The sequence below is a fragment of the Jaculus jaculus genome, chromosome 6, assembly GCF_020740685.1.
Source record: "Jaculus jaculus isolate mJacJac1 chromosome 6, mJacJac1.mat.Y.cur, whole genome shotgun sequence".
Lineage (NCBI taxonomy): Eukaryota > Metazoa > Chordata > Mammalia > Rodentia > Dipodidae > Jaculus > Jaculus jaculus.
In genome coordinates, this window is record NC_059107.1 from 71,849,084 (window position 1) to 71,870,345 (window position 21,262).

At 39.1% G+C, this 21,262-nt stretch overlaps 1 protein-coding gene across 2 annotated transcripts in view; it reads left to right on the plus strand.

The window, feature by feature from the left end:
• The window catches only part of Larp4b (La ribonucleoprotein 4B), a 94,171-nt gene that overhangs the window by 41,588 nt on the left and 31,321 nt on the right, over positions 1–21,262 (plus strand). For both annotated transcript variants that reach the window (XM_004662200.2, XM_045152341.1), the window contains exons 5-7: positions 7,275–7,353; positions 8,716–8,852; positions 19,837–19,940. In XM_004662200.2, coding sequence (XP_004662257.1) covers positions 7,275–7,353; positions 8,716–8,852; positions 19,837–19,940 — 320 coding nt within the window. The remainder of the gene's footprint in view (positions 1–7,274; positions 7,354–8,715; positions 8,853–19,836; positions 19,941–21,262) is intronic.

A 21,262-nucleotide genomic window follows, 5' to 3' on the forward strand; every position in this document is an offset into this window, starting at 1 on the left:
TTCTGTTAAAATGATATAGAGGCTGTATCATTTTAAAGTTGCATCAGCAGTGTGCAACATTTCCAGTTTTGTAAATTCTTTGCCAGTAGTTGTTATTTTCAGGTTTTTAGGGGGTTTTTGTTGTTCTTAATAAGTTAGAAATTCTTGATTTATATGTTCTAGTTATGAATCCCTTTTCCATAGATTTCTTGTTTGGTGGTGCCTTGATGCATAAAAATTTATAATTTTTTACAGAATGTTTTAGCTAGTTTTATTTTGTGACCTGTGCCTTCAATGTCATCTAAGATATATATATAGTATTCTGATGTTTTTTTTTTTTTTTTTGAGGCAGTTATCACCCTAATATAGGCTGATCTTGCACTCATTCTGTAGCCCAGGCTGGCCTCAGAGTCAAGTATTCCTCCAACTTCAGCTTCCCCTGTGCTGGCATTAAAGGTGTGTACCACCACACCCGGCTGAAATTTTTTGCCTTTTGCTTCCTCCTAGGAGTCTTACAATTTTTATCTTATATTTAAATATAAGGCCAGGCGTGGTGGTACACACCTTTAATCTCAGCACTGGGAGGCAGAGGTAGAAGGATCACTGTGAGTTCAAGACCACCCTGAGACTACATAGAGTGAGACCCTACCTCGTAAAACCAAAATAAATAAATAAATAAAAATCAATAAATAAATAAATATAAGATGATGTGATCCATGTTGGATTTTTGGTTTTGTGTGTGTATGTTTGATGTTAGGTAAGGTCTTCATTCTTCCTATATGTATACTCTCAGTTTTCCCTGCTATTTGTTGAAAAAACAGTCCTTTTCCCCATTTAATGGCATTTAATATTTTTATCAAAAAAATCTTTTGACCATACCTATGAGGTTTCTTTTTCCTGGGCTGTTTTATCTATCCCAAAGGTAATGTTTGGGAAAAGTAATGACTGTGTTAGCTCACATCTTCTGTAGTCTAGGTGATTGTATGTAAATCACATGTTTTGGTAAGGATTTGCACCCAAAACATAAACTGGCAAACTGAAGGAAACAACCAGTAAGAAAATGAACAGGGTCAAGGAGATGGCTCAGTGAGTAAGAAAGACCACTTGTTGAGTAAGCATAAGGTTTGATACCCAGTACCCAATAAAAAGCTGGGCATGGCTGTGCACACATGTAACCCCAGCACAGAGGAGGATGACAACAGAAGGATTGCTGGGTCTCTGATCAGTGAAAACCCCTATGTTAAAGGAAATAAGGTGGAAGGGCAGTAGAGGAAGAGGATACCCAATATCCTCCTGTCCTCTGAACTTATGCTCAAAGGCCCAAGCATCCATCCACAATATGCACATGCATACATACACCATGCACACACAAAAAGAAAAGGAAACAAAAATGAACAAACAAATATAGCACACACATATAGATCAGTGTTTGCACAGGATGCTTGATCTTCCACATGGTAAGAGCTCCAGAACCTCCCACTCTGTCCTAACAAGGACAAATAGAAGATCACAGGGTAACCTGAACACAAAATTATAGTATAGGTAAAGAAATGGAAACATAACAAGCAGAAAGCTCTAGGAGGCCAGATAACTGTAGTTGATGAATCTCTTCAGGTTCATAGTTTAAAACTACGCAAGTGTCTAGCCATAGTTTTGTGAATTTTACTTTCAGAAGTTCTGCCATGTCCTTACAGTGAATAGTGGAGAAAAATCTATGCTATGGCAGGAGGAAAGGGCCAATTTTGAAATCTCCATCTTTACATTTGTCCCAGAAGAAATTGCCTTACATCCAGTGTTTCTGTTCATCTCTTTCTGTAGTGGCATATTTTACCTAATGTCTTTTTTTCCTGTCATACGATTTTCCTTTGAATACTAAGTACTATATCATAGTGATTCCTGAGGGTGCCTTAGGCATATTTTGACTCCTGTGTTTGTAAACTTCCATTGCTTTTTATAATCTTAACAGTTTAGAGGAAAACTGGCCAAATATTTTTGTCAGTCCTGTGTTGGAATTTTTCAGATGTATTTCTTATCACAATGATTATATTATCAGGTAGGAAGATACTTGGAAAAATTCAAAGAAACTTTTCATCAGACCACCTTGGTCACATCTTGAAGAACTTTTCTCATACAAGGGTTCTTTGTTTTTTCCCTTTCCACTTTGTCCTCTTGGGAAAGAAGCCGCTGTACACAGGCTTCACTTAAATAATGAGGGTTGCTGGTCTTCTTCCATGAGGTCAGACGATCTGTATGTGTTTCTTGAAATTCTTGTTCATGGAAAGATTTGTCGTCTTCATTTATTGATCAAATACTAATTTATACCAGCATGTACTTAGACTTAATTTACCTTGGGTTATAATCTAATAGTACTTTATTTTTGCTCAAATTACAGACATGTCACTATTGCACCCATTTGGTCTTTTGGCCTGGATGGCCAAACTTCAGGCTTCTAGTGCCCACTGTTTTCACCACTGATGGCTTCTGTCTCCTGTAGGGCTGTGTGCAGTGCAGCTTTTTCCAACTTTCTGTCAGCTAGTCTACACAAGAGAGGTTTTCAGCTCAGCCCTGGTTTGGTTTCTCAGTGACCTTCCAGCCCAGGCAGGTGCAGCCTTCAGTAATAGGGTCTTACCATCTATTTCTGGTGAGAAATCAAGAGCCTTGGCAGTAGCCCATAATGTTTTGGGGGCATCAGGGACCTCCCTGGCCAAAAACTCACTGGATGGTATCCCATCCCTGGGACTGAAATTTTTCTAATAAAAGTTTATGGCTTCTGGGTGTGCCATTATCCAAAAAGGTGAATTTTCAAATGGCTTATTCAAAATATCTTGAATTTTCTTTAATCTTCTCCCACCTTTCTTTTACTCAGTCTCTTCCCCTAGCCTCAGTTAGTCCTTTCCATCCCCAGTAATCTGTTCTTGTACTTAAATATATATAATACCATACCTTTCTCCCTCCCTTGCAGGCCTTTTCTAGCTTACTGGCCTCTGCTACCGATTTTTTCTTCCAACCCACCCATAAGTCTAAACAGTTGTGGCTAGAATCCACATATGAAAGAGAATATGCAGTGTTTGGCTTTCTGAGACCCATCCATTTCTCTGCAAATTTCATAATTTTATTTTTCTTTACTGCTGAATAGAACTCCATTGTGTAAATGTACCACATCTTCATTATCCATTCATCTACTGAGGGACATCTAGGCTGCTTCCGTTTCCTTGCTACTGTGTATAGAGCGGCAGTAAACATGGTTGTGCAAATGTCTCTAAGGTAGTGTAAAGTGTCCTTGTGATGTATGCCTAGGAGTGATATAGCTGAGTCGTATGGCAAATCTATTTTTAGCTGTTTCAAGAACCTGAACACTGATATCCATAATGGCTGTACCAGTGTACATTCCCAACCGTGTAAAAGAGTTCCTGTTCTTCCATATCTTCACTAACATTTATTGGCATTTGTTTTCTTTCTTTTTCTTTTTTTTCTTTATTTGGTTTTTCAAGGTAGGGTCTCACTCTAGCCAAGGCTAACCTGGAATTCACTATGTAGTCTTAGGGTGGCCTCAAACTCACAGTAATCCTTTTACTTCTGCCTCCTGAGTGCTGTGATTAAAGGTGTTTGCCACCACGTCCGGCAGTCATTTGTTTTCTTGATGTTTTCCATTCTGACAGGAGTAAGATGGAATCTCAAAGTAGTTTTAATTTGTATTATCTTGATGGCTAAGGATGTAGAACATTTTTTTAGATGTGTATGTGCCATCTGTGTTTCTTCTTTTGAGAACTCTCTATTTAGTTCCATAGCCCCTTTTTTAAAAAAATTCTTTTTTGTTTGTTTTTTTGAGGTAGGGTTTTTGCTCTAACCCAAGCTAGCCTGGATTCACTATGTAATCTCAGGCTGCCCTCAAATTCACAGCAGTTCTTCTACCTCTGCCTCCTAAGTGTTGGGCTTTAAGGCGCGCACCACCACACCCAGCTCTAGAAGCCCATTTTGTAATTGGGTTGTTTGGTTTTGTATTTACTTTTTTGAGTTCTTTGTATATCCTGGGTATTAATCTTCTATCAGATGTGTAGCTGCCAGAGATTTTCTCTTGTTCTGTAGGTTCCCTTTTTGCTCTATTCAGTGTCCTTTGCATACAAAAGCTTTGTAATTTCATGAGGTGTCCCACTTGTTGATTAGTGGTTTTATTTCCTAAGCAACTGGGGTTATATTCAGAAAGTTATTGCCTATGCCAATATGTTGAAAAGCTTCCCCTACTTTTTCCTCTAGCAGTTTCAGGCCTGATATAAAGGTCTTTGGTTCATGTGAACTTAATTCTTGTCCATGGACAGAGATAAGGATCAATTTTCATCCTTCTACAAATACATACCCAATTTTTCCAGCACCATTTGCTGAAGAGGCTGTCTTTTCTCCAATGAGTATTTCTGGCATTTTTATAGATCAGGTGGTACTAGCTACCTGGGCTTACATTTGGGTCCTGTATTCTGTTCCATTGATCTACATGTCTGTTTCTGTGCCAGTACCATGCTGTTTTTGTTGCTGTGGCTCTGTAACATAGGTTAAAATCAGGTATAGTGATACCACCAACTTTATTTTTGTTATTGAAAATTGTATTGGCTATTCAAGGTTTTTTGTGCTTCCAAATGAATTTTAGGATTGTTTTTTCTATTTCCATAAAGTATTCCATGGGAATTTTGATGTAGATTGCTTTGATAAGATTGACATTTCACAATATTGATTCTTCTGATCCAAGAACACAGGATACCTTTCCATTTCCTAGTGTCTTTGGCAATTTCTGTCTTGAGTGTTATAAAGTTTTCATTTTAGAGATCCTTCACTTCCTTGGTTAGGTTTATTCCAAAGTACTTTATTTATTTATTTATTTATTTATTTATTTATTTATTTATTTATTTTTGAGGCAATTGTGAATGGGAGTGATTCACTGATTTCATCCTCAGCATATTTATTGTTAGTATATAGGAAGGCTACTGATTTTTGGGTGCCTTCCACCCAGAACAGAAACATGCCACTCTGGCTCCTTGTCTGGGTTGCTTTCTGCTATATTGTAAGACCTTTTTTATGTTGTGCTTTCAGTCACATAGCTTGCTGTGTGTTTTCTGCCTTTCACTGTAATGTTGACCTCAGGAGATCAGGGATGTTTACCTCCATATAGGCTGAATTTAGAGTTCCTGCAACAAACATTTCCTGGCAGCAGGACATAAGTAGCAAATAGAACTAGTGAATTGAATTGAAAGAGAATGACCAGGAAACTTTTCTGGGCAAGGGATTTACAGGTCATGTTTTCACTCCTAAATCTTACGGTTTTGTCTGTTTTGCTTTGTGATTCTACTGGTTTTGTTTTCTTTGTGCTAGTGAGGACGGATTTTGTTGAAGCTCATTATATAACACTGTCATGAACTGTCTGTTACTGCTTAAGATGCCCCTTCCCATTGTGTCTTTACTTGTTTTTTTCTTTTCTTTGTTTTTATGAGAGAGAGAGAGAGAGAATTGGAATGACAGGACCTTCAGCCACTGCAATTTGAACTCCAGATAAATGTACCACATTGTGTGCATGTGCGACCTTACACGCTTGCATCACCTTGGCTTATGTGGGACCTGGAGAGTCAACATAGGGCCTTAGGCTTCGCAGGCAAGCACCTTAACCACTAAGCCATCTGTTTAGCCCTGCCTTTCCTTTTTCATGATTTTTTAAAAAATATTTTATTTCTTTATTTGAGAGAGAGATAGAGAAAGAGGCACATAGAGAATGAGAATGGATACACCATGGCCACTAGCCACTGCAAACGAACTCCAGATGCATGTGCCAGCTCGTGCATCTGGCTTATGTGGGTCCTGGGGAATTGAATCCGGGTCCTTTGCCTTTTCAGGAAAAAACCTTTACAACTAAGCTATCTCTCTAGCTGCTTTTCCATGACTTAAAAGAATATTTATTTATTTGAGAGAGAATGGGCATGCTAGGGCCTCCAGTTGCTGCAAACTAACTCCAGGTGCACGTGTAGCTTGTGCACCTTGCTTACCTGGGTCCTGGAGAATCGAATCTGGGTCCTTTGGTGTTATCAGCAAACACCTTGGCTGCTAAGCCACCTCACCAGCCGTAACATTGACTTTTAAAATAGAAGTATCTCTTGCATTAGCCTTGCTAACTTAGATAAGGACAGCACTAATGCCTTTCATCTCAGTGTTACTAAAATACCTATTCATACTGTATTCTAGGTACTAAGTATAGCAGGGGTTCATAGCCTGAATTTGAGTTCCCTCCACTAGAGGCCACCCATCCATGGCCACATACCTATAAATGACTTGCCAGGCCACCTAACATCTATTCATGAGCAGTTTCCTCTAGGATTTAGAATGTGCTTTTGTGACCTTTGAGGACTTGATAGCTTTAGTGTCCTCTGATAAAGGACAGTTTCTAATTTGTCTCTCTCACTAGCTGGAAACTTGAAGGCATAAAGGTCTCATATAGAAACAATACAACCTTTATGGTCTATGTGCTGATAATCCCCAGCCTTTTTTTTTAATACAAGAAGAAAGAGGGGGCAGTGGAGAGATATCATTGGTGCACTAGGGCCTCCAGCCACTACAGTCAAACTCGAGACATATGCACCACCTTGTGTGCATGTGTGACCTTGCATCATTTTGTACATCTGGCTTATATGGTACCTGGAGAGTTGAACATGGATCCTTAGGCTTCACAGGCAATCACCTTAACCACTAAGCCATTTTTCCAGTCCTTGGGTGGTGTTTGTTATTGTTGCTTCTATTTATCATTTTCCTTATTTTTTTTTCTTGGTTTTTTGAGGTAGTGGCTCACTTTAGCTCAGGCTGACCTGGAATTTTCTATGTAGTCTCAGGGGTGGCCTTGAACTCACAGTGATCTCCTACCTCTGCCTCCAGAGTGCTGGGATTAAAGGTGTGTGCCACCACACCCAGTTCCTTTTCCTTATTTTTATTCTTTGCTTCATATGTTATTATCACTAAGTATCTATATTCTTATATGCTTCCTGAAAATACTTTTTGAAACAAGGCAAGACATTAACTAAACCTATAGCTGATGTGATTAAAAAATTACTGCTGAACTTTTAATAAAATTTAATCAGATTGTTTTCTAAACTGTTTTTGTTTTAGGGGGACTTTTCTGGTAGGTAGATTAGTATATTTTCTGTGCGTGTATGTAGTTGTGTTGTGATATAAACGTGTATATATATTGGAAACACTAGAATTGGTATTCTGAATTATCTACGTAGGAAATTTTAATTTTTCCTGAGTTCTTTATTGCTTTTACACAGGAGAAAATGAATCTCAGCCAGAAAACCATGAAGATCCCCGAGAAGTGCTTAAGAAAACATTGGAATTCTGCTTGTCTAGGTAAGGCTGGTAGTGATTTTTTTTCCCCCTAGTACCTCATATCTTTGGCCTTCTGCATTGCTTATTAGATAGAAGAAATGTGATTTTCATAATTTTCATAACCTAGTGTGTGTGTATGTATGTATGTGTGTATGTATATGTGTGTGTGTGTGTATGTGCTTACCTGTGAAGCTTAAGGACCCATGTTCTGCTCTCCAGATCCCACGTTGGCCAGATGCACAAAGGTGAGGCAAGTGCAAGGTCACACATGCCTACTAGGTGGTGCAAATGTCTGGAGTTCAATTGCAGTAGTCAAGGCCCTGGCATGCCAGTTCTTTTTTTCTCTAAAATACAAAATAAAGATAAGTTGGGCTGCTTGAGGTTGATGTACAGTAACCGGGTTTTCCTTTTATCTTCAAGAATTTGGCAAAAAGTTAAAAGGTGTTGTGGCCAGAATTAAAAACTCCAACTCCCTGCCATTCACAAACCCTTGTCCAGCCTGACAGCCTCTAAGTGATGACTAGCTGACATGGGGAGCAGAACAGCATTTCCCTTTCACACATTAGTCACTTGATTGAACACTTTGATTGCCATCAGTCTTTACTGAAGAAACCTTGTAAGAAGAGATCCAGTGATCTTGCTGATGGTCTTTAGCTGGAAAATTCACAGGAAACATTTATCTCAGTCCAAAATGCCAGGGAATTTCATTTTGGCCTGAGAGACTTTCTCTACCCCTATAGGAACTTACCCTATTTCCTCCTTTTTTTTTTTTCCCCCCTCCAAGGTAGGGTCTTGTAGCCCAGTCTGACCTGGAATTCACAGGGTAGTCTTAGGATAGCCTTGTCTCCTACCTTTGCCTCCCAAGTGCTGGGATTAAAGGTGTGCACCACTACATCGGGACATCTAGCTTTGTTTCCTCTTTTTTAACTGTGGCTGCAAGAAAGCCAGGGCTGGATTTTCAGCTTCTCTGCAAGTGTTTCAGACTAGGTAGCATGCACCTTTTTCTGACCTCCATAATTTTCTTAACTCACTCTAGCCCAGGCTGACCTGGAATTCACTCTGTATTCTCAGGGTGGCTTGAACTTGTGGCGCTCCTCCTACCTCTGCCTCCCAAGTGCTAGGATTAAAGGTGTGCACCACCACGCCCAGCTCTCTCTATATAAAATAAGTTATTCAAATACTACTTAAAACAATGATCAGCTGTATTTATATCTTAAAATTATCTGCTCATTAATTTTGATTATAACAAATGGACAAGTAACAGGTGAAGTTTATAAACTCAAAAACTGTCATAACTCATACCTCTTGTAAAATTATTGCTACTAGAGATGAAATTTCCTTTTAAAGAAATATCAATTAAAAGCAGTTATTTTCTTTCAACAGGGAGAATCTTGCAAGTGACATGTATCTTATATCACAGATGGATAGTGATCAGTATGTGCCAATCACAACAGTAGCTAACCTTGACCATATCAAGAAACTCAGTACTGATGTGGATTTGATTGTTGAAGTGCTAAGATGTAAGTAAATGACAATGTTAAGTAAAATTTATCTTCATACCATAGTTTTTTCCTTTCCTTTCTGACCAGTATCCATAAAGGGAGTGCTAAACAAATCTGTAATGAAACCTCATATAGATTATGAATAGTTAGAGGAACAGAGAAATCTTTTTAGTGAAGATTTTAAATTAAAATCAACTTTTGGGGCTGGAGAGATGGCTTAGCGCTTAAGCACTTGCCTGTGAAGCCTAAGGACTCCAGTTCGAGGCTCAGTTCCCCAGGACCCGCGTTAGCCAGATGGACAAGGGGGGCTCACGCGTCTGGAGTTCGTTTGCAGTGGCTGGAGGCCCTGGCGCGCCCATTCTCTCTCTCTCTCTCTCTCTCTCTCTCTCTCTCTCGCTCTCAAATATAAATAAAAAAAAAATTTTTTTTAATCAACTTTTGTTAAATACCTGGTAAATTCATGGAAACCAAAAAAATACTGATGTATATGGCTAAAGTAAAATGCATTTTAATTAGCATTTTTGCCACTAAATTGGTTTCTTTCAAACTTCTTGCTTAAACTTTTTTTGAAGTATTAATTGCATTTTTCTTTAGAAGGAAATTGTGAATGAAGTTTTTTTGAAATTTGGCAACAAATGAATCTCAATTAATGTCACAATTATAGGTTATATCCTAACTTTGCAGAATTTTTGTTTTATTTTCTTAGAAGGAAATCAGCTTTATGTTGTTGTAATGGACATAAAATGCACGTATTTAAAGTATACATTCAGTAAATTTAACACTGTTTAGATGGCTCCATGAGTTAGTTAACACAATGGGATTAAAAACTCCTCTGTCTCTCCCTTCGCTAGTTCTTGTGATGCTTCCTGTCCAAAGACTTCTGCAGATTCTTCCTCTTTTCAATGTATGAGCCATCGAATTTCCTTTTGAATCAGGCTGGTTTTAGGTATAAAAGTTCAGTTTTTGTACTAGGGCTATAAATAACAAGCAAGTGATTATCCTAGTCTTCCCTCGTTTTGGGACTCCTATATAAATGACAACTCCGTTGGCTGTCTTTCATAAAAAACATATTCACACACATTGTCTATTTTTGAATGGTTTGACATTGCTGTAACAACATCAAAGCTTCATTTCTCTCATTAACAGGCTTTTTTTGTTTCCACATTATCCCTTCCACTAGGCATTGATGACACCAACTTTGCATGTTTTTTTATATGTATTTGTGACTTAACAGTACTATAAAAAGATGGATATCTTGCCTTAGAGCTTAATTGAACAGTGTAGTCACATAAAATTTCTCATTTTTCTGGCTATACACAAGGGAAAAGAATTGGCCAGAATAATTACTTCTTTGGATTCTGAACATTGTGCCATTATTTCCCAAAGCAGTACTTTGCTTTCCAATTTTGCCATTTAGCAGACAGGTGCTGGGCTGGAGAGAAGGCTATCAGATAAGCCTTGCTCATCTCTGTTCTTCTGCGGATAATTTAACAGTTGATTGTTACTGGCTTTGGGCCATTCATGTATTTATTTATTTGAGAGAGAAAAAAACTAGGCAGGTAGAGAGCAAAGAGAGAATGGGTGTGTCAGGGTCTCCACCCATTGCAGTCAGACTCCAGATGCATGCATCCCCTTGTGCATTTAGCTTACATGGGTCCTGGGGAATCAAACCTGTTTTCTTTGGCTTTGCAAGCAAGTGCCTTAAGTGCTAAGCCATTTCTTCAGTCCCAGACTGAGAGGATAATAATTGCACTGTGTAGTTACCTAAAGGAGCCCGTTTATCTGGGAATGGCTTTATGACCCATTCCCTGCTCTGCCTATACCATTCTTCAGGACTTTATGCTTTGACACCTGTAGTAATGTTACTTTATATCCACTTCAGTTTAATAATTAAGTGTATCCATTTTTACCATAGCACTTGTGTTTAGTAGTGTTTTCTCACCTGATACTTGGATAAAAAGAACAAGTAAGCATATGTTACTAAGTGATCACAATATTGTGCTATCTGTACTGTAGTTGTAAAGAGGACAACATAAATAAGCCCCATGTGCATAGTTTTCACTTGTCTAAATCTTTTTAATATCCCAAGATAACTTAGAAGTGAGATATTCAGTAGATAACTGATAAGTATTTATTTTTGTATGCATATTATTTTTTTAATTTTTATTAGCATTTTCCATGATTATATGTATATTATAATTGTTATGGATTGAACTGGACAAATATAATGATCTATATAGTGCATGTTACATCATGTCTGTTTCAGATGTTTTATTTTACAACCAACACCAATGAAGCTGTCAATTTTTATAAGCTCCAAAGGGCTGGGCTGAGGTAGGAGGATCACTGTGAGTTTGAGGCCAGCCTGGAGCTACAGAGTGAGTTGCAGCTCAGCCTGGGCTCCAGTAAAACCTTGCCTTGAAAAAGATCGTAAACAAGGGCTGGATATATGGCTTAGCAGTTCAGGCACTTGCCTGTGAAGCCTAAGGACCCAGGTTCGATTCCCCAGCAACCATGTAAGTCAGATGCACAAGGTGGCATATACACATCTGGAGTTTGGTTGCAGTGGCTGGATGCCCTGGCGCACCCATTCTCATTTTCCCTCTCCCTTTCTGTCAGTCACAAACAAATAAAAAAATTTTTTTAAAGAACATAAATAGGGCAGGTATGGTAGCACATGCCTTTAATCCCAGCACTTGGGAAGCAGAGGTAGGAGGATTGCCATGAGTTAGAGGCCAGCCTGGGACTACATAGTGAATTCAAATATGACAGATACTTTAGTGCTATTTGTTTATTTATGTTCTTTTTTTTTTTTTTCCTTTTATTTTGAGGTAGGGTCTTACTCTAGCCCAGGCTGACATGGGATTAGTCTCAGGCTGGCCTCAAACTCACAGCAGCCCTTCCAATCTCAGCTTTCCAAGTGCTGGAATTAAAGGCTTGCACCATCATGCCCAGCTAGATTGCATTTTATATTTACTATAATTAGATATTATGGTGTGTAGATAACATACAATATTACTTCAGGGAAAGTCTGTTCTCTGTTGTGTAGCATTATTATTGTGTTCTTGAGCTGTAGATAGAGATTTTTATTGCTGAGTAATGCTTCATTGACTAAGACCTACCACAGTTGTTTTATTTTTCCTCTAGCTGATAGACTTTCTGATTAGTGCCAGGTTATGACTACAAGGCAGTTGCTGTGAACATTTGAATAAAACTATAGACATTTGCTTCACTTTCTTTTGGATAAATATCTACAGTATGTAGAAGAAGAGGGAATCATTTGTGGGACTGTGACACAACATGATCTCAAACTTGAGAAACACACAGCTACAAGGGGAGCTCATCTTTTATTAGGAAAAATTTACTGTCAAAGATATAGGTGAAAAGTTCAAGCACAATATAACTAATTAAGGCTTGTTTATAAAGGCTAATCAAGGTCATGGTGGGGCAGTCTCAGCTCTTGGGAGGCAGAGGTAGGAGTATCACTGTGAGTTCAAGGCCACCCTGAGACTACCTAGTGAATTCCAGATCAGCCTCTGCTAGAGTAAGACCCTACCTCAAAAACAAACAAAGGCTAATCACCAGAGGAGTTTACACTTGAAAGAGAGCATTGAACTTACTCTTATCTAGGGAAGAAGCAAAGAGGATTTAAGATCTTGAAAGTGACCAAGATTCTATGAAGATAGCTTACATAAGATTAATGAAATAATTTATTTATTCTACTTTTATTTGCTTGTTTTGGTCAAGAGAGAGGCAAATAGAAAATGGACACTCCAGGGCCTCCAGCCACTGCAAACGAACTCCAGATACATGTGCCACCTTGTGCGTCTGGCTTACATGGATACTGAAATTGAACCTGGGGTGCCTGAACTGCTAAGCTATCTCTCCAGCCTATGCCAGCCAGCAGGGGAGGTGGGGAGTGGCTTAAAAGTTCAACTTTAGCTGGGTGTACTGGTGAATGCCTTTAATCCCCTTGGGAGGCAGAGGTAAGAGGATCACTGTGAATTCGAGGCCAGCCTGAGCTACATAATGAATTCCAGGTCAGCTTGGTTTAGAGCAAGACCCTACCTCAAATAACTAAAAAGGGAAACAATGAGGACAACAAACTTTATATCTCACCCATTGTAAAGTGTCTGCATTATGTGCTAGGGTTATGATTAACTGTGTGGAACCAGTAACTTTTCCAGAGTGGTACTGCACATCTTCACCAGCACTAACAATGCAGTCCCTTTAGTTTTAGATTTTCTATTAGATGTTGCTTATTACAATTTTAAATGCTGATGCTTTAATGATTAATATTAAGCAACTTTTTCATACTCTTGTTTGCTGAAGTGTCTAATCATACCTACCATGCATATGTTTTTATTAGTTTTCTTTAAAGCTAAGCTTTTTAGAAATAAATTTTAATTTTTCAGAGGAGTTTTGACTTGTAGCAAAATTGCGAGGAAGGTATATTATCCACAATTGTCAACATCCTCACGGGAGTGTTACATTTGTTGTAATTGATAAACCTTCACCAATGTACATCATCATCCAAAGTCCAGAGTTTACATTAGACAGATGTGTAGTGATGAAAATCCACTATTCATTATCATGCAGAAGAGTGTAACTGCTTTGAGAAGCCCTCTGTACCCTTCCTATTCACCCCTACCACAACCCTGGCAATTGTTAAATAATCTTTTACTGTCTCCAGTTTTGACTTTCCTAGAATGTCATATACTTGGAGTCATATAGAATAGTCTTTTCAAATTGATTTCTTTTACACAGTAGCGGGTTGTTTTTTTTTTTTTTTCTTTTTCCATTTTTCAAGGTTGGGTCTCACTCTAGTCCAGGCCGACCTAGAATTAACTGTGTAGTCTCAGGGTGGCCTCAAACTCACAGCAGTCCTCCTACCTCTGCCTCCCGAGTGCTGGGATTAAAGGCATGTGCCACCACACCCTGAAGTATCTTGAATTTTGATTGACCTTCCCCCCAACCTTCTTTTACACAATCTCTTCCCCTGGCCTCCCTTGGGTCATTCCACTCCCTGTAATCTGTTCTTCTACTTACATATATACAATACCATCTCCTTAAGTCCTTCCCTCTTCTCCTTCCCTTATTGCCTTTTTGTAGCTTACTGGCTTCTGCTACTGATTTTTGGTTCCAGCTCACACACAGTCTACACATTTGTAGCTAGGATCCACATATGAGAGAGAACATGCGACATTTGGCTTTCTGGGCCTGGCTTACCTCACTTAGTATAATTCTTTGCAGATCCATCCATTTTCCTGCAGATTTCATAATTTCGTTTTTCTTCACTCTGAATAGAACGCCATTGTGTAAATGTATCATCACATCTTTATTATCCATTCATTTGTAAATGATCATTTTTATTTCACTTTCTGGTTGATTGGTGCTAGCATGTAGAAATATGTATTTTTATATACATTGTTTACTAAAATCATGTTGAATGTAATTCTGATTTCGGATGGGAATTATATTCAAATTTCTACATAAATCAGCTTATTGTCTTTGAATGCCTCTTTATGTCTTACCTGAATACCTTTCATGTCTCTTTCTTTCATTACTGCATTGGCTAACTTTTATAGTTTTATGTAGGAAGTGTATTCATCCTTCCTTGTTTCCTGATTATGGGGGAAATCATTCAGTTTTCTTTTGATAAATGTGATTGTTATCTGTAGATTTTCTGTAACTTATATTTATGTGGCTGAAGAAGTTCCCTCTGCTGGAATTGCTATAAGCTTTTATCAAAAAGGAACGTTAGATCTTTATAAAATACTTTTTTATATCTATGGTGTGATTTACAATTTTTTATTTTTATTTATTTATTTAAGAGTGACAGACGGGGAAAGAAGGAGAGAGAGAGAATGAGAATGGGTGCGCTAGGGCCTCCAGCCACTGCAAACGAACTCCAGATGCATGCGCCCCCTTGTGCACTTGTGCATCTGGCTAACGTGGGTCCTGGGGAGTCAAGCCTTGAAGTGGGGTCCTTAGGCTTCACAGGCAAGCGCTTAACTGCTAAGCCATCTCTCCAGCCCCCTACAATTTTTTAATGCAGTATAGGTTGCTTGATATTCTTTTTTAAAAATTTATTATTTTATTAACAACTTCAATGATTGTGTAAATAATATCCCATTGTAATTCCCTCCCTCCCCCCACTATTCCCTTTTAAACTCCATTCTCCACCATGTCCCCTCCCTCTCTCAATCAGTCTTTCTTTTATTTTGATGTTATGATCTTTTCCCTCCTATTATGATGGGCTTGTGTAGGCAGTGCCAGGCACTATAAGGTCATGATTAGGTTCCTTGATTTTCACTTGGTAAGCTCATGGTGCCTTGCTGAGATAAACCCATTTGTCATTTGTGTCTGTGTGTATATAAAAAACATTTTTTTGATTGGTATTTAGGTTTTTCAAAGTAGAGTCTTGGCTCTAGCCCAGGCTAACATGCAGTTCACTATGTAGTCGCAGACTAGCCTTGAACTCTGTAGCAGACAGATTCAGGTTCACTGAGATGAACTTTCAGACCAGGCACAGTTATGGAGGAAAGGATTTATTGAAACTTACAGATCCAAGGGAACTTCCATAATGGCCGAAGAAGCTGGCCTGCCTTCACAGGCCCAAGCAGACAGAGAGAAGCACAAGCCTAAAGGTCAAAAGCCACAGCACACTTCAGGAACTCCAGCTAGGCACACTTTGCATATCTTTAGATTGAAATCAGAAACCCACCACCACACCTTAAGATTCACCCAGTGACATTGCCTCCAGCCAGGTAGCCAGCAATTGCAAACTACAACCAATAAAGAACTGAATATATTGGGGGCCATCTGTTCTATTCAAACCACCACAAACTCAAAGCAATCTGACCTCTGCCTCCCAAGTGCTAGGATTAAAAGGGTGTACCACTATGCCTTGCATTTAGTATACTTTTTATATTGCTTAATTTGGTTTGGCAATAATTGGTAAAGTTCAGGAGAAGTGTTGGCCTGTAGTTTTCTTTTAATGAGTTCTAGTTTAGCTTATCACAGTTTCTAGCTTCACAGAATGAATTGATAAGCCATGTCTGTTTTGGGTTTTTTTTTATGGAAAGATTTTGAACTACATATTCTATTCCACTTTTTAAATTTATTTATATGAGAGCGACAGACACAGAAAGAAAGACAGATAGAGGGAGAGAGAGAGAATGGGTGTGCCAGGGCTTCCAGCCACTGCAAACGAACTCCAGATGCATGCACCCCCTTGTGCATCTGGCTAACGTGGGACCTGGGGAACCAAGCCTCGAACTAGGGTCCTTAGGCTTCTCGGGCAAGTGCTTAACCGCTAAGCCATCTCTGCAGCCCTTAGCGTAGTTTTAAGCTTCATTTCCCTGATGACCAGGGATGCCTATGTGTCATCTGTATTTCTTCTTTTGAGAACTCTCTATTTAGTTCCATAGCCCATTTTTTAATTGGCTTGATTTCTTTTTATTTAATTTTTGAGTTCTTTGTATATCCTAGATATTAATCCTCTATCAGATGTATAGCTGCAAAGATTTTTTCCCATTCTGTAGGTTACCTGTTAGCTTTATTCACAGTGTTGTCCCTTGCTGTACAAAATCTTTGTAATTTCATGAAGTCTCATTGGTTAATCTGTGGTTTTATTGCCTGATCAATTGGGGTTATATTCAGAAAGTCTTTGCCAAGACAGTATGTTGAAGGGTTTCCTCTACTTTTTCCTGTAGCAGTTTCAGAGTTTCAGGTCTGATGTTAAGGTCATTAATCCATTTGGACTTAATTCTTGTACATGGAGAGAGAGAGAAGAATGTAGATACCCTGAATTCTTATGTTTGATCCTTTCATAGTGTCCCGAATATCTTGAAATTCCCTATTAGTTTTTCTTTCTCGTTGTTAGACTGTATTAGATCTGCCACCTGGTCTTCAAGTCCATTCTACTGGTGAGATTTTCTACAGAGTTTTTATTTCATTGACTGTGTTTTCCATTGTTAGTAATTCTGACTGGTTTTCTGTATTATTTCTATTTCCTGATTTATGTCTGGTATTGACCTCTGTATTTTATTAAATTGGTTTCCTGTGTCTTCTTTGATTCCTTTGATTTCCTCTTTGACTTCTTTGAGCATATTTATAATCATTCTTTTGAAATCTTCCAGGCATTTCCACTAACTCATTCTCGCTGGAGGTCATTTCTGATGCATTAATACTTTTGGTGGATTTATATTGTTTTGATTTTTGGTGTTTTTTGTGTTATAGTGTACAGATTTTTGCATCTTGGATTATTTTAATGCCTGGATTTTCTAACTAACTGCAATATTAGATGTGTCAATCAATCAGATGTTGTATATCTTCAGGGTTGGAGCTTAAGGTGCTAGGTATGGCTCAGAGTATCTATTAAAGTGATGTTGGGTTTGCCTGCTATGAGAGTATTCAAGTAGGCTGAATGGAACAAAATATTCACAGATTCTCAAATTTAACTAAACAATGTACACGTTCAGTGAAAAACAGCACAGTGTGTTATTCAAGAGTAGGCATTATGACCACCAGATCCTCTAACAAAGGCACAGTCCCTTAGGATGTGTGTTGTCCCACACCCTTAATCCTGTCAACTAAGAGGCTTAGATTTCTGCTCTGTTGAGGGTTCCAAGTCAGCTTGTGACCAAGTGAGACCCTTCCCTTACACATGACAGAAGAGGCACTATAAATCAGGAAGCACCAAATAACAAGCCCAAGTATAGCTTAGTTAAGAATGGCATATCCAACCATCCATCAGATTTAACATATAATTTATCCTGACATGGAAGGTGCAATTAGTACTTCCAGTTCAAGCCTATATACCAGGCTTATTTGCCAGGTACTGACATGGTGTAATTCCAGTTACCTTTCGTGATTATTTTGGTCTCAGTTATACTCCACTCCTGCTTGGGTCCCTCTTTGCTATGCTGTGTGCTCAGGTAGGCTGGCTGGGTTGCTGGATTAGTGCTCTGATCACCTGTGCTGGATGCTGTGTAGGTGAGCTCCTTTCCTCAGGTCACTAGTGCTTTCTGTTGCTTGTGCTGGCGGTGGTGAGGGGAGGCTGTGGATGGTGGCTGAAGTTCTCCTGCTGGTCCGTGCACTCCTCACGAGCTGCTCCTTCATTCTTCCCTGCTGTCCTCCCTTCATGTTTCTTGAGTTTGTGAGAAGCTCCTGTGTAAATGGAGAATCCCACACCTGACTTTTCCTGCAGCTCAAGCCGAGCCTTGCACCTGTGGCCCTGCAGACCTAGTTCTGCTGCTGCTGGAGCCACACTTGGCTGCCTACCTGGGCTCTAGATACTCTGGATCTTTCCTAGTTCTCTGCCGCAGTTGGTAATTTCTTACACACCTCACTTTTTAGTAAAAGTATAATTTGCTGTTTTTATTTTATTTATTTATTTGCTTTTTCTCCCCTAGGCTGCTTTGGCGTGGTTTCTATGCTGCCATCTTAACCGGAAATAGCATCCCAGGTCTTTTAACTGAGCCGTAATACCAAAAAATTCCGCCTCCCCCTCCCCCCCGAATCCATAATGACACAGAATAAACACTCACACTGCAAGAGACGGTACTGGGCATAGCAAAGAAATATTCAAACAATATGAGATTTAAATAACCAGGGCAACATTCTTTTCAGTGACAAATCTCCAAGTCTAACCAAGAACAAGTCTCTGGTGTTCCAATTCTGCCCCTCCAGCTAGGGTACATGTAATTCTGGAAAACTTCGTCTGGGGCTGGCAGCGTGTCTTAGCAGGCTTATTGTGGTTGGTCATGGCATCTCCACTGGTCTCCACTGCAATTCACCGTTCATCCTACTGGCTCCATCTGGTCTCCATGCAGGCATCTAGCAAACCTGCTTCACACTACCCATGGCTGTTTCCAAAATACAAGACCATGTTGCAAATTCTATGACCCTCTGTTTCTTGTATTTCTTATATTCCGTATCACAGGTAGGGTGTCAGTTTGTTAGTCCAGGGGGGGAGTAAGTCAGACTCTGAAGAACAGGACACTTTTTGAGCACTCAGGCCCCTTCAGAAGAGTCTTCCTTCTTCCTCTTGTCCCAGTACAGGGCAGCTGGCCCAATCTGAAAGGTTGTAATCTCTCATATAACTGCAGCTGAATGGGCAGAAGTTTCAGCCCAAAGATTTCATTTCTTTGCCATACCCCTTTACTCACACTAGTCCATTTATATGTAATGCAACCTTGCACAAATTCTCAGGACAGAGGCATAACAGCAAGCCTCTCATAAAAACTGCTTCTAGTCCAGTCCAAGCAAAGTTTTTTTTCACCTTCATAAGCTGAACCTCATTGTCCATAGTTTTTACTGCATTCAGGTCTCATTTCGACCAGAATAGTCCATCAAGCTGTACTTATACTTACTGTACTGTAAGGTGTATCTTAAGCCAAGGTTTCAAATTCTTCCGCAGTCCTCTTAATAATCAGCACCAGAAGGCTAAAACCACAGTCAGGTGTCTAGCAGCAAATTACCCCACTCCTGGTACCAACATTACTGTTGTAGTTAGGCTCACATTGCTGGCAGAAATCAAAGGGTTTATTTTGGTTTACAGACCCAAGGGGAAGCTCCATGATGATGGGAAATCGATGGCATGAGCAGAGGATGGACATCACCCCCTGGCCAACATAAGGTGGACAATAGCAACAGGAGAGTGTGCTAAATACTATCAAGGGCAAACTGTCTATAACACCCATAAGCCCGCCCCCAACAATACACTACCTCCAAGAGGCATTAATTCCTAAATCGCCATCAGCTAGGTTTTTTTCTTGTTCGTTGTTTTGAGGTTGGGTCTCTAGTCCAGGCTGACATAAAACTCACTCTTTAGTCCCAAGCTGGCCTCAAACTCTCAGTGATCCTTTTACCTCTGCCTCTAAGACAGCCCACTTTCATCAGGTTTGTTCATTGTACTTGGCAGTATGGTGTTATAAATTCCATTGGAATGTCATATAATATTTATGTTTTAACACTTATTTTTCTCTGTTTGCAGCTTTACCCTTAGTCCAAGTTGATGAGAAGGGTGAAAAAGTAAGGCCAAATCAAAACCGTTGCATAGTTATATTACGTGAAATATCTGAATCTACACCTGTGGAAGTAAGTAATTTATAGTGGGTACATAAACCTTTTCTTGAATATTTTTTGTTGTTTATTTATTTACTTTTATATTTGTGCATTTTATATGGATTATTTTTAAGAATGCTTATGGTGAGACTTTATCCTAAGATGAGTGTACTGATAGTTACAATATGATGCACCTGTGGGAGAAAATGAGTGTCAAATCTTTTGTTCACAGGACTCCTTTACATACCTACATTAAAAAGATTATAAGGGTTTGTGCCTTTAATCCCAGCACTAGGGAGGCAGAAGTAGGAACATCACTGAGTACAAGGCCACCCTGAGACTGCATAGTATATTCCAAGTCAGCCTGGACTAGAGTCAAACTCTACCCCCAAAAATCAAATAAAATTAAGTCCCCAAATTAAGGTAAATGAACTTTTGTGATAAATAACTTCAAAATAAATATTTTTATGGTAAGCAGGTATTAAAAGAAGTCGCTGAGGCACGAATGAGTCCCTGATGTTTTTCTGGATCCACCCTTACTTGCCAGTGTTTTTTTTTTTTTAATTTTTAAATTTTTATTAACATTTTCCATGATTATAAAAAAAAATTCCATGGTAATTTCCTCCCTCCTCCCGACACTTTCCCCTTTGAAATTCCATTCTCCATCATAATACCTCCCCATCTCAATCATTGTACTTACATATATACAATATCAACCTATTAAGTACCCTCCTCCCTTCCCTTCTCTTCCCTTTATGTCTCCTTTTTAACTTACTGGCCTCTGCTACTAAGTATTTTCCTTCTCACCCAGAAGCTCAATCATCTGTAGCTAGGATCCACATATGAGAGAGAATATGCAGCACTTGGCTTTCTGGGCCTGGGTTACCTCACTTATTATAATCCTTTCCAGGTCCATCCATTTTTCTGCAAATTTCATAACTTCATTTTTCTTTACCGCTGAATAGAACTCCAATGTATAAATGTACCACATCTTCATTATCCACTCATCAGTTGAGGGACATCTAGGCTGGTTCCATTTCCCAGCTATTATAAATTGAACAGCAATAAACATGGTAGAGCACATACTTCTAAGGAAATGAGATGAGTCCTTTGGTTATATGCCTAGGAGTGCTTATAGCTGCATCATATGGTCGATCAATCTTTAGCTGTTTTAGGAACCTCCACACCGATTTCCACAATGGCTGGACCAGATTGCATTCCCACCAACAGTGTAGAAGGGTTCCTGTTTTTCCACATCCCCGCCAACATTTATGATCATTTGTTTTCATGATGGTGGCCAATCTGACAGGAGTGAGATAGAATCTCAATGTAGTTTTAATCTGCATTTCCCTGAT